Below are 14686 nucleotides of genomic sequence, written 5' to 3' on the forward strand. Positions count from 1 at the left end.
TTATCCCCATCATATGACACTGTATGACTCCTTTCTATTTCATTGTTTACTGCTGCAGATACTTACTGTTGCCTTGGCATGACTTGTATGGTACTCTTGTCCTGAGGTATTTATACAGCTGTACCATACTCTGTATCCTCAGTTTTTTGATAGCTTGCAACTCAGCTTCATCCCTTTGCTTTCATCCTTATTCTCTCCCCACTGTGATCTCAGAAGAACTCACTAGAGGAGGGAATCTCTGTTGGACCTTCACAATAACTGAGCCATAGGGGTTATGACAAGTTCAGCCCATAGTCTCCCCTCACACCACTCATGACTAGTCCATTTGATGAAGTCACTCAGCTTGGGCATAACACCTATCTCCAGTCCATTCCAGCCTCCTGGCCTTGCACTGCTCCACCCCAGTCCTCCCAGGTCCATGTCCAGGTCACCTGGACATAACTCCAGTCTGTTTTCCTTTGTTTGTACTATATTTAGTCCAGTCCTTTTGTCTGACTCTGCTTACTGTACAATCCTGTGTCTGATTCTGGTTATGCTGGTCACCCAGACTTCGGCTATTAGCCTCAGCACAGCCACTGTGGCTATCCTCACCTTGCTAATCATCTCACTTATAACTTATTAACAAGTCCAGCTTTATGTTCATTACCCTGGACTGGCCTCATGTATATAACCCCTGTACATACTTTGTAGCACCTCAGTCAGAATATCAACTTAGTATTACCCTCAACTCCATATTCACCTCAAGTCTACTCTATAGCTAAGGCCAAGCCTTAAGCTATCCCTGGCCCTTGTCCTGGACCTCTCCCCAGCTTGCATAAGGGTACAGCAGCACATAAGCTGAGACCAAGGGAGGTAGATCCAACCCCAGACCAGCTTCCACCTGTGCACACTCCAAGACCAATCAGTTTCCCATGCTACTGGCCTTGTTCCTGCACTCCCAGCCTTAAAGTCTGGTCCTCTGGACTTAGCCCCTGACCTCTGGCCTTAACTCCAGTCCAACTGGACTTGGCCCCTGTCTCCCAGCCTTGACTCTGGCCACCCAGACTGAACCCCTGTCACCTGGTCTTGAAGCCTGGTCATCCAAGGGTAAACCTGTACTTGACAGCATATCCCCTTCCCCTAATCTCAGATCTCATTGACAAACTTAAGGGAGCATCTATCTTTACAAAGATGGATGTAAGATTGGGCTACAACAATGTCCATATCAATGAGGGAGACAAATGGAAAGGAGCATTCATCACACACAAAGGACTCTTCAAACCCACCATCATGTTCTTTGGGTTATGCAACTCCCCTGCCACATTCCAGCAATTCATGAACACCTCTTTTAGAGACATGATTGCTGAAGGATGGTTAGTCATCTACATGGATGATCTTCTCATCTTCTCCACTGATGCCAAAGAACACAAACAAAGGACCCATCATGTTCTTGAATGAATGAGGGAGTTGTCACTACCCCTCAAACTTGAAAAATGTCATTTTGATCTTACCAAGGTAGAATACCTCAGCATGATCATTAAAGACAATACCATTGCCATGGACCCTGTCAAAGTCCAAGGCATTGCAGAATAGCCTGTCCCAAAGAAAGTCAAAGAGGTGCAATCCTTTCTAGGATTCACTAACTTCTATCAGAGATTCATTACCTACTGCTCAGACATTGCCTGATCCTTAATTGACCTAACCAAGAAAACTGTTGCTTGGGAATGGTCAAAGAAATGTCAGAATGCCATTGAACTCTTGAAAAGGATCTTCATGGCCCAACCAACTCTTTGAGTGCCCAATACCTCCTGGTTATTTGCAATTACTACTGATGCATCCAAATATGCAACCAGAGGTGTTCTCCTCCAAGACAACCCAAATGGCCAGTGGCAACCCTGCACCTTCATCTCTCAATCATTTAACCCTGCAGAAAGAAATTATGATACATATCTATGACAGAGAACTGTTAGGAGTTATCTGAGGGTTAAAAACCTGAAGACATTATCTCCATGGATTCCCATTTCTGGTCAAGGTCTTTACCAACCACAAGAATTTGACCTATTTCAAGGCCCCCCAGAATTTAAACCATCACCAGGCTTGCTGGCTCCTTGATCTCACCAATTTTGATCTACAACTTGAACACATCCCAGGAAAAGACCTGGCAGCCCCCAACACACTCTGCTGCTGACCTGACCATGTCCCTGAGGACAATGAGGACAACAAAGGAGTGACCCTCCTTCCCCAAACCATGTTTGTTAACCTCGTTGACACCAACCTCACCCAGAAGGTCACCTCATCCTCCATGTCAGACCCTGTGGTCCAGATGGCTCTTTGAGCTGTTGAAAATGTTGATATGCTGCTTCCATTCAAATCTCACCTCTCTGATTGGAAGTTTGATAATGGAGTACTGCTCTATAAGAATCAGGTGTATATCCCCAATGACCCTACACTTTGATGGACTGTTGTGTCCAACCACCATGACCATCCTTCTGTGGGACACCCTGATGTCTTGAAAATGCAACAGCTCATCTCCTCCAAGTTCTGGTGGCCTGGACTCACTTCTTTTGTCTGAAAATATGTAGAAGGCTGTGCTACATGCCAGCAAAATAAAGTAAATACCCATCCAATGACACCACCCCTCATGCCCATCCCCTTGACCTTGACTCACCCCCTCCAACAGATCTCTTGCAATCTTGTCACTGACTTACCCCTTTCAAAGGGATGTGATTCCCTCTTGGTTGTGGTAGACCATGGGCTTACAAAGGGGGTAATCTTAGCACCAATGAAGAAAACCACCTCTGCTGCCAACATCACAGCCCTCTTTTCCAAGAAAGTCTACTCCCACTTCAGACTGTATGACAAAATTATCTCTGATTGAGGTCCACAGTTTGCCTCAGCATTCACAAAAGAACTTGCATCCCTTCTGGGAAACTCCCTTGCCCTCTCTACAGCATATCACCCACAAACTGATGGTGAAACAGAACATGTCAACTGTCATGACCATGCCTGGACTACTCTAGACTGGCTCTACCCTGGTCTTGACCAGTCTCATCCCACCCTTGCCCCAGTCCCAGCCTTACCCCTTCAACCTAGAAACATGTTAGCTCATGAGGCACTGCAAGGCAGTACCCAATCAAGTTGTCTGCTCAGTTGGTACCAGACTGGTGTAATACCTGGCCCAGCCACAGGTCCTGCCCCAGTTCCTGGTAAATCCTTTGTTCATAGTGTTGCTTGATAATATTCTTTGTAACATTACTTACCAATCAGTTTACCAACCATTGCTATACCAGCACAAACCAGTCTCCAGTGCTATGTTACACTTACTATACCCTTAGTATTTAAGTCATAGGATAATCTGTTTTTAGCTCAGTCTGAAATCAACTTAGTCTTGTCTTAACCCAGTCCCCTCTGTTCTCTGTCCTCTGCCTCTCAACCAGACTACAGCCCCTGCAAGGGAATAGCACTGCATCTTCAGTCACTAAGTCCAATAGTCCAACACTTCTTGTACCTTCATCTTTCCTCTGACCCCTGACTGGACTCTGGACCAGCATTTGACCAGTGACAAACCATACTTAACAGTATTTCAGACTCACACTTGTGTGGGTCACTACCCTCCCATCTAAACCTCAGCAATGCCTTCTTGGCATGCCTACTCAAACTCAAACCCAAGCGGCACAGGTATGTGCTACCACAAACCCAGATTCCACCTCAGCAGTCAACTTGCACCATGCTTCTGCCCTGGTGTCCTTAGGGACAGCCAGAAGGTCACCCAGTGAAGTCAGTAACTTCAGGGACTTCTCAGCCTGTAAATCCACCACTCCCACTTCCAATTGACCTCCCACACCCACTAATGATCCAGATGATGAACCAGACCCAGACAAACCAAATGACTTCAATCCCAGTGGTGATGACCCTGTTGATGATGGTCCTGGCAATGACAGGCCAGGAGATGACCTGGATAATGACAATGAAGAACTCCTTCCAGAAGATGATGTCGAGCCTGGAGTAACCATGCTTGACAACTTTGCTAAAGCTATAGAACTCCTCACATGTAATGCTTGTACTGGCTCTGAGTCATCCTCTAGGACCAAGTTTCATGAACTGGACACCTTCAATGGGACAGATCCAAAGAAGCTGCATGCTTTTCTCATTCAATGTGAACTCAACTTCCAGGACTTGCCCTGGGCCTTTCAAAGTGATCAAGCCAAGGTCACTTTCGCACAGTCATTCCTGAAAGGGATGGCTCTTGAGTGGTTTGAACTGGACCTACTTGGAACTGAAGACCTGGAGGACCAGCCCTACTGGATGGATTCTTGGAAGGAATTTGTCATAGAACTCCAGACCACCTTTGGACTGTGTGACCTGGTGGCCAATGCTGAAAGCCAGCTAGACCACCTTCAGATGAAAGACAATCACCAGGTCAACAAGTACATGGTCAAGTTCAACTAGTTGGCCTCCCAAGTCTGGGGATATGGTGATGGCACCCTGCACCACTTCTTCTACACTGGTCTCCCTGATGAAATCAAAGATGAGGTCTGCTGGGTTGGCAAACCCAGAACCTTGCACAAGCTTCACCACCTAGCTCAGGAGATTGATGTGCACTACTGGGAGCACAAAGAGGAGATTCAGTGGTCCAGTAAGCACCAGGGGTCATCCTCTGGTAACAAGTCAACCCCCAACCCCAGTCACAACACCCAGTCTAAGCCCAGTCAAGAGAAGTCCAAGACTGGCAGTAACTCTGGAAATGGCAACTCCAGTAACCAGTCTTTGTCTAAATTTTCCCCAACCAGTCAGACTGGCTCAAACACACCCAAGCCAGACTCAAGCAAGTTGGGCAAAGATGCCAAGCTGACACCAGAGGAGTGCAAACACCATAGAGACAACAACCTCTGCATGTTCTGTGGGGGCACCAGACATTTCACAGATAAGTGTCCCAAGAAAGCTGGGAAAGCCAAAGCTCATGCTGCAGCCACCTCTGAGGCAACACTGGCCTCAACCTTGGGCTCTGCCCCCAAGGCAAAAAAATAGGTAGCAGCTCTCAGGACTCCACAGACTGTGAGCTGCATTGACTCTGGCTGTGCACTCATGGAGGCTTGTCTCAACATGTCTGCTCTTTCCAATCCAAATTCATTAACTCCCCATGTTTTTATTGTCAATCACAGTTTGCCCTGGTTTCACACTCTAGTGGACTCCAGTTCCACACATAGTTACAGATAAAGGATTTGCCAATCAACACTCATTTAACCCTTACTCTGTACCCCCTATCCAACTCTGGCTCTTTGATGGGTTGTCAAGTTTCATTATCACTCAAGCAGTAGATCTTTCAGTTCAGTTTGTGATTGGTGATGTCACCCTGGTAACCCTGTTTTTAGCCCCATTGGATTCTGAATGTAAGATAGTCCTTGGACATAACTGGCTCACCTGCTACAATCTGTTGATTGATTGGGTACTGAGCAGTCTAACTTTCCAGACATCTACAGGAGGAATGCCAACCCCATCAACACCCCCTGCCACACTGGTCTTAACCAGTCTTCCCAATCCCAGTCTACCTGACCAACCCACTGATGTGTCTGATTATGCCATAGCCAGTATTTTGACCATCACCAGTGGTGATGGTTGACCTCTTTTCCAGCCTCTCCTTTCACTTGGAGGCACCCCCTGGGCATACAAGCCCCTCTTTCCTGTACCTGCCTCCCTGGCCTCAGCATGGTGCTAGTCCTTCAGACTTGCTCCTGGCCCCTGGCTTTTGGTCTAGGACTGGTCTGCCAGTCCTCTGGCCCCTATCCTGGTCCCTGGTCTCATTTCCAGTCCTTTCCCTGTCCTCTGTCCACCCCAGGATCCTAACTGGGTTAACAAGTTGGTAACTCTGTACTCCAGAAGCCAAAACTGGCAGTCTTGGCTGAGACAAAACAATTAGAGTCTACCCCAGGATCCTAACTGGGTCAACAAGTTGGTACTCTTGTACACCAGAAGCCAAACTGGTGGTCTCAGTAGGGACAAATCAATTAGTGGATCACTTGGTCCCTTAGCAATCCTGGCTTGTCCTGCCAGTCCCTCAGCCTCAACCTGGCTTTGCAGCCCTGGACCAGACTTGCTAACTCTGGTCCTCCTACTTGTGTCCAGTTTTATCACCTCCAGACTCCCTTATGACCAGCCTTGCTGACTCTGGCCTTCTTTCTCTTTTCTGGTGTTTCATCTCCAGACTTCCTTGTGACCCCTGACTGGTCTTGCTCACTCCAGACTCATTTCTTTTGGCTGGTCTCCCATCTCCAGCCTCCCTCAGCCTCTGGTACCCCTTGGGTAGCTCTATGCTACTCCCCTGTCACTCATTTGGCCTTTGGGCCTCTCCCTCCTCCTGGAACTACCCCTGTCCTCTACCCCAGTGCTATGGTCTTGACCTAGCACCCTTTCCAGTCCTTGGTGGACCCAGCCTTGGTTCTCTCTTGGTCTCTGACCCCCTGTTTTAACCAGCCTTGTCAACCCATTAGGAACTGAAGTATATAGGTCATAGGGAGCCAACTAGCCCACTCAATAGGCACCTGTTGGTGGCTGAGTGCAGTGCAGTCACCTATCCCCACCTAATGCTAAAGTTTGCTAACCCCCCTGACATCAACCCCACCTTGGAGCATGAATTTGCTTGCAAGACACCCTGGGCTTCAGCCCATTTGACAAACCCCCAACTCTGCTGGTCTGTCTCCCAGCTCACCCACTCACCCCAGAACTTGTATGTTCATGAGGCCCCTTTGGGTACCAGCTAACCCCTCACCTTCCCCCTAACCATCACCACTGTCACCCCACCATTAACTCCAGAACTCTGGTCCTACCCATTCTCCCAACTCCAGTCTTACCAGTTGTCTTTGGTCTGCTGGCCTTCACTGGCCTTCTTGTTTCCTCTTGGGCTCTGGTTCCAGTCTTCATACCCTCACTTTTGACTCCAACACTCATTACTATCCCTGTACCAGTCCAGTCTGCCCTGCTGGCCTTGTAAAAGCTTCCCAGAACCAGTCTTGACACCTGTTAAGCCAGTCTCTGCATTCTCAGTACTTGGATTCACAACTCCAGTGGTAGGGCTCCTACTACCCATCCAGTACTCCTCTCAGTGGTGTAGGGAGTTGTATACTCCCTGAGGCTGGAACACAAGTCAGTCACTAAATTCTGCAAGCCTCTGCAACAGACCCATTTTGGGATTTTTCCTGCTTGTGACCTCATGTTTTCTCCCAAGCCCTGTCACCTTCAGAGTTTCTCCCAACCTTCAGCATGTTTCCCAGTCATCAATAAAGCTGATCTGGAAATTCTGCATTTGCCCAGAGTCATCTGGAGTTCAGTAGCTGCACCACTGCCTAACCACATCATCACTCATTTGTGCCAGATGCCTCTAAAAAACTCCAGTTATCCCTATCACCCTAAATTCTGCAAGCTGGACTTTGTGCCAGTATGCTCTGCCCTCCTGTGCTTCCCCCTCCTGCCAGCTCCACCTCTCACTTGTATGCATACCCTAGTTCTGTTGGAAGATACCCCTTACCATTGACCCATTTTTACTCTCATCTACTACTTGCTGGACTATTTCACATGCATCTGTAATTCACTGACATCTGTCATCCTTTCCTTTATTTTCCAGGTTTTTTTTTGTTTTTCTGTCCCACCTTACTCTGACTCATACCTACTTCCCTTATACTATATAATTCTGCCATAATGTCAGAAATAAACCACCCACCTTTAGAGTCACTATTTGTGTGTGTTCTGTGAGTTCAAGAAGAGTGATCCTTGTGTCTCTTGTGTCTTCCAAACCTGCACACCTTATTCCATATCTCCCTCACCTCAAATACACTCTTCTTGCCACAATTTGGCTTCTTGGAATTTTGTATACCCATCTCATTATCTTTGTGGGTCCATGACCCCCTGGAATTAAATTCTTGGACCCTCACATGTATTCCCCAACCCTTCTAGGGTAACCCTTGACTTCTCCTTCCACACAGCACCCCTTGGGACAATCCTAGGGGATTCTCCCTTCAGCCTTCCTCTACTCACATGCTTCCCAGAAGTCATGTCACACAGCAGTCCTGGCCCACACCTTGTACCACTGCAGACTTGGGGAGTCTACCCTAAGAGGGGACAAGGGACCTCACTAGTGACCTGCTCTCCTCCAAACCCCTGTCCATTATCTCTCCAGTGCCCTCAGCACAACCCCACTCAGTCCCTGCACACTGGTCCCTGGTTCCTTGGCCTGGTTCTTGCACAGTGAAACACTCCTGAACCACCTGCCCTGGGTTTCTCTAAGCCCTTGGCATTTGCAATGGTACTCTGGTCTCACTACCCCAGTGGTCCTTGTCCTTGGTGATTGTGTGTTCACCAGTCTTCCTGGTCGGAAGGGATAAAAACAAAAAACGTTACTGCAGAGTTGGAAAGCCCAAATTTTCGTGCTTGTCTTGAGCACCGAGGAATTTCGCTACACTGCAGCTCATCGGTGGACTATCCGAGCCTTTATAAACAGCCCAGTGACTTTAGGGCAGGCTCATCGCTTATCTATGATTGCGTCATAGGTGACGTCACCACATATAACTTAATATAGTATAGACTATCATGTGTGAGAAGGCAGTTAGCTATCGTCCAATAGGATTAAGGGCGCATACATAGCCCACTTAGCTGTCCCTGTGACTCCCACGGGTTGTCAAAATAAGGTTTGATTTTTGAAATGGTTAGTGAAACCGGATCATTCCTTCAGGGTTCTGCTGTGGTTATCCAAGAATATCTCCATTCTTTCAGGACATCGCGTGTTTCCTCATCAGCGACAATAAACCCTAGATCTATTACCGGGCCATCAAAGGCCGACATAGAGTTTAAGTTGCGTTCTTCGAGGATCAGCTCCGCCTCGCACATAGCGCATGTACGTCTGTCAATTCGTTCCAGAACGACCCTATCATGTTCTTCTAGCATTTCCTGTGCTGACAGCATAGGGTTATATACTCTAGAGATAAGGTTCAATCGTTCCTTGTTCCAGACCATAGCTAGATCGCCTAGATTACATGTTCGTTTTCTAGATACGACCCACTTCGCATCATTGAACAATGCCGCGCCTAGATCAAACAGCCAGGCATCTTTTTCCTTGGTGATTGTGTGTTCACCAGTCTTCCTGGTCTCAGCCTCCTGTTGTCAGCCATTTGGCTGGATAACCCCTAGGCCTCACCTGGTCTCCAGACCCCCTGAACCGGTCTTCCAATGGCCTTTTTGGCCTTTGGGCTTCTCACCACTGGATAACCCACTTCCAACCAGCTCCAGACACCCTTAAACTGGACTCAGCACCCAGACTCACCTTTGGCTGACACTCCTAAACTTCATTGAACCAGTCTCATGACCTGCTGATCCCCAGTTCATGCCTAGCTATGTCAAGTCCTCCTGTCCTTGTCCAGACCAAACTCTAGCTGTCCTAGACAGTCCCTAGTCCCTTGCTGACCTCCAGAAGCTTGTCCAGCCTGTTCCAAGGTGCTTGGCACCTGGCCTCAGGTTTGCATCTTGCTACCCCTGGTTACCCCGGTCTTGGTGTTAGCCCACTGGCCTACACTGTTTTGGCCTCTGGTTGTCAGCCCACCAGCTAGATGGCACCTCAGGTCACCTTTAACCACCCCAAACCTCTCCAACCACTTCAGACTAGCCTTCAGCCAGCTGTGCCAGCCCTGCCCAAGTCCATTCCAGTCTTCCTTTGGTATTTCTGGCCTTACCACCCTGTCCAGGTCTAGACTGGTCTCCCATAGCCTTCCTAGCCCTTCCAGCCCTCACTGGTCCCTGACTGGTCACCACCTGGCTTTTCTAAGCCCTCTTTGACCATTAGACCAGTCTCCAGCTGGCCCTTCCGGTCCTCTCCGAACCTCAGACCAGTTCCTGGCCTTCCTGGCCTTCTGTTCCCTTGACCAGTCTTTGCTCCTGCTGTTTTCTCTGGATCAATTACTTTAACATGACTGGCTTCAGCCACTCCCAGTCTCAGTCTCCAGCTTTTGCCACCCCTGGCCTGAGCCACCCTTGGTCTCAGCCTTCGGCTTTGACCCCTGCCTCTAGCCCTGGTTTCCTGTTTCCTTGTTATATGTTTTCTCAGTTTTCTGTTATCTGTTTTCTCTTTCTGTAGATACACACTTTCAGACCCTGTGACCCCCTGGAGCAGACCTTGGACCCATCCTGGCCTTCTCAGCACTCCTTGTGACACTCTGTACCCCTGCAGCTCACTTCCATCTCCTAGACTGGTTTTCTGGCCTTCCCTGCACCCACCCAGCCTTTGTGTCATTCTGGCGTCACTCAGCAGCTCATTGGTACACCCCTGGACCAACCTTTGGTCATCTCCGGACCTCTCTGGACCCTCTCAGCCTCCTTGTTGCCCTGAACCAGCTTTGAGGCACACCTCCAGTCCTAGTGACCACCCCTGGTATGTTTGTTGGACATTATGAGTCACCTGTACCTTTTTGGCCTCCAGTTTTCCCAGACCCAGCTCTGAAGCACACCCATGAGCCTTGCTTGGTCACTCCTGGCCTTCTTGTTGCCTTGACCCAGCCCCAAGGTGTGACTCTTGCCCTCTGAAACACTGGCTTCAGCTTTCACTGTCTCTGGAAGCCCCTGTCCAGCCAGTCTAATCACTCCCAGACTTGGCTTTGCCTTGTCCTGGCCTGCTGAACCACCTGGCAGCATCCTAGACCAGTTTCTGGCCCTCCTTGTTGTCATTCTCCAGCCTTGGGTTCCCAGAACAGTCCTTGGTCTTGACCCTTGTGCCCAAATCCAGCTTATGCCATCCTGGTCTAAACTACTGGACCTCCAGTCATCACTGCCCAGTTTCCTTGCCCTCAGACTCACCCTTGGCACTGTGTGTACACTTTGACTCACTGCTAGTCATGCAACTACATTGTGTAACCCTCTGGGCATATTTCCCTATGGAACCTCAAGGGTTCAGTTCCTAAGAGGGGGATACTGTCATATCCATGACTCTCAGACTCAATCCTGGTCCAGTCTGAACCCCTAGCCCCTATCTCTGGTCAAGCCCAGTCCTAGTCTGGCCTAGAAAACCCAACTCCAGCCCTAGATAACCCAACTCTGGCCCTAGATAACCCAACTCCAGCCTTAGATAACCCAACTCTGGTCCTTTTGTCTGACTCTGCTTACTGTACAAATCCTGTGTCCAACTTCAGTTATGCTGGTCACCCAGACTTTGGCTATTAGCCTCAGCACAGCCACAGTGGCTGTCCTCACCTTGCTAATCATCTCACTAATAGCTTATTAACAAGTCCAGCTTTATGTTCATTACCCTGGACCAGCCTTAGTGCCCATATATACACCCTTGTCACCCCTTACAAGAAATATTTTCTACCCCTGCATTGGTAGATGATCATACCCTCATCAGGAATGAGGGTAATGACTTATACAATAATGATTTTGACTTTGACAACTCTGCCATCAGTAACATGACCAGAGAACCTTGTGGAGAATAGTTGAAGTCAGGGACTTCAATGCTTAGAGAGGGGGTGATGTTGCATTTCACCCCTGTTTTTGCCTTCCACTTGCCTCATTTCTGTTCCAATGGACTTACTTCCTTTTTCAGCCATCTTCTCATTGATCTGACAGCCCTTTACTCCCACCACTAGCATTAGTACCTTGTAACATGCTTAGGACATGTGTCATTGTTATTCAACCAATGGCATAGTTAGCTCATTACATGCAGATGCCTCATGGTCTATTTCCTTGTAGTATTTAGAGTGTTGGCTCAAGTCCTGGAACCCCAGACTTGAGCTGCTCAATCATACACAGTGTTCCTCAGAACTTCACCCTCAGTGTCCCTTAACAGGACCACTCTTATCAGCATTGCCCAAATCCTCTGTTGGTTACAGAGGTTACCTCAGCAGTTTGCTAGGTAGAAACCATAGTCTGCAACTGAGCTCTCCTTATGCTTGGACTTCAGTCTCAGCATAACAGGTTGTGAGTTCCTAGGGAAGGAATTCATGATGTACCTAAAAGCAGCTGGTACAAAGCAGACACTTACCATGCACAACACCCCACAGCATAATGGGATCACTGAATGACTGAACTGCACCCTACTGGAGAAAGTCCACACTATGTCACACAAAAGCAGTTTACCCTCATGCCCTATGGGGTGAAGCAGTACATCATGCTGTCTGGTTGCAAAACCAGACTCCCACCAAAGCACTTGATGGTGGGACACCCCTTGAAGCTGTGACAGGGAAGAAGCCAGACCTAAGTCAAGCCCATGCATGGGGCTCAAGCATCTGGGTACATACCAAGTGTGGAACCTAGCTTGGAGAACATGTTGCAGAGGGCTGATGAGTTGGGATTGGTGATAACAGCCCCAATGGCTGTCGCATGTACTGGCCTGAAAAGAAGTCTGTAACCATCAAAAGAAATGCATACTGGAACCCCTCCTCAGCTGAGCTGTTACCTTGCAAGGGGGAGGAAGAAGACAACTACTTACCAAATGTGATGCTAACATCTCCATCTCCCACTGAAAAGATGAAAGAAGCACCAACACCTCCACATGCTGCCCCAGCTCATCCCCTGCTCCCACCACTTCCAGCCAATCCACTTGTTGTGAAACAAATTCAAAAGCCCAGCCAATGTCTTGCAGAGATTCTCACAGGAAAAGCAAGTACTGACCATTGTGGCACACCAGAAATACCTAAAGGAGTTCAGCTACCTACTGTTGTCAAAGAACATTCCAACCCCATCAGCTTGAAGTGGAGGATGAGGCTGCAGCCCTACTCATGTCTATCATTGAAGACTCAGATGATGACCAATGTCATGTCAACCTTGCTATGGTTATGGATGAGATCACTCTGAGACAGAAGCTCTTGAGCCCAGCTTGCTAGCTGAAGCTTGTCACTGTCCTGATTGGCTGCAATGGGAAGATGGAATAAGAGAGGAGTTAGTGACATTAGGAGATGCAGGAACTTGGGAACTTGACTTATGACCTGGTGCAAATGTCATAGGTTCAAAATTGGTGTTCCAGGCCAAGAAGGATGCCACAGGAAACTGTTATGCCTGTGTAGAGAATCTTTCATTTTTTGACTTTTTGCAGTCACATGCATCACATGACTTCTTGCAACCTTAGCCATTGTTGTCTACATGGGCATGTCTGTGCTCAAAGAACAACCTGGACTGTTGGAAGTCATTGTGTTTCCAATACCTTCCAATGCTGCACATCTGTAGGTGATCCAGTGTTCCACTCCCATCTTTGATGAATGATCAATTTCACATTTCATCTCTGACTTGTGTTTATTGTTCTGATTGTTTACTTCTTGTTCCAGTGTCAGGCTCCTCACTGTGCATTGACGGCATGGCCAGTATAGCCTTCATTTCCTTAGTAACCCTATCTTTGACACCATATGACTCTTTTAAATTTCATTGTTTACTGCTGCAGATACTTACCACCCAGATGGCATGACCAGTAGGGTACTTTTGTCCTGAGGTATTTATACAGCTGTACCATACCATGCATCCTCAGTTTTTTGATAGCTTGCAACTCAGCTAATTCCTTTAACTTCATCCTCATTTATTCCCTGTCACAATCTCAGAAGAACTCACCAGCAGAATGAACCTCTGTTGGATATTGTTAATAACTGAGCCATAGGGGTTATGACAAGTTTGGCCCATAGTCTCCCCTTCATGTCACTTGTGACTAGTCCATTTGACAAAGTCACTTGGCTTGGGCATAACAAAATCAAAAAACTCTTGTGGTCTTATGAAGGCTCATTGTCTCCCTATGCATAAAGACTAACTTGCCTTTGTTCTTCCATTGTGCAAGCAAGCACAGAAGAACACCTTTCCCAACTCAACCAAATACATCAGTCTACAGGCAGCCACTAGGCTTTAATAGATCACCTCCCTAACTTCAGACTTGTCCAACAAACAACACCTTTACTGACAGGTTTTCTTTGGAATATAATTCCTCCCTCAGCCTTCATTGTCACTATCCATTAAAGTGTCAAACCCTCAGAAGCAGAAACCACCTGTTCTCCCTAGGTTACCCATCTCTAGAGGACTTGGAATCAGTTCCCCTATACTGTCCTTTGGTCAATGAGGTCCCTCAGTAACTGCTACCAATCCACATCTATCTTATTTCTCTCAGTTCTGAGAAACTGAAGTAGCACTTAGCTCAGAAGAAGACAATCAGAAGTCTGAAACTTCTTTCAGATCAGTCCTCAAAGAAGAACAAGAAGTGACAGGAAGTATGTCCATAACTCAAGGTCATAGAGAGTCTGTTCTGGAAATGCCCCCTCATCAATACTCTGAGGGAGAGGTGGAACAGAGAATGGAGGACTTATAGGCACAATTGGCAGAAGAGTTTCACCAGTCTGTTATTGCAAATGACCTGTTTCCTTGAGGGATGCCTACTGACACAGCATTACAAGAGTGGTATGCCAGAAACTTCAGAAAGGTGGTTCTCTCAGAGCCCTCCACTGGTGGGGGCAGTAAGGGAAGAAGCCAAAACAAGGATGATGAAGAATTACCACTATGGGCAACCACCCAATGGTGGTCAGGAATTTAATGCCAGGCAACCTGGAGAGACTTGGCTTACCCAAGTGGAAGGCTACTTAGCCTGGAATCAACATGTATGCAACATGGAGGCTCTCAAGATTTCCTTTGCTCTTACTTATATGATGAAGGGAGCAGCAGTATCATTCACAGAGAATTATCAAAATGAACACAAGTTGTCTGATGG

General features: G+C 47.7%; 1 protein-coding gene across 1 annotated transcript; it reads right to left on the reverse strand.

The window, feature by feature from the left end:
* Positions 1-9733: 9733 nt before the first annotated feature.
* Positions 9734-10852, reverse strand: F5J12DRAFT_785478 (uncharacterized protein; the record flags this gene model as incomplete). The annotated part of the gene is made up of 3 exons (XM_051743248.1): positions 9734-10226; positions 10424-10820; positions 10843-10852. The coding sequence occupies 3 exons, from the start codon at positions 10850-10852 to the stop codon at positions 9734-9736; spliced, it is 900 nt and encodes a 299-aa protein (XP_051596469.1).
* Positions 10853-14686: the final 3834 nt, after the last annotated feature.

Source organism: Pisolithus orientalis (genome assembly GCF_024613125.1).
Source record: "Pisolithus orientalis strain OTSU chromosome Unknown F5J12scaffold_38, whole genome shotgun sequence".
Classification (NCBI taxonomy): domain Eukaryota; kingdom Fungi; phylum Basidiomycota; class Agaricomycetes; order Boletales; family Pisolithaceae; genus Pisolithus; species Pisolithus orientalis.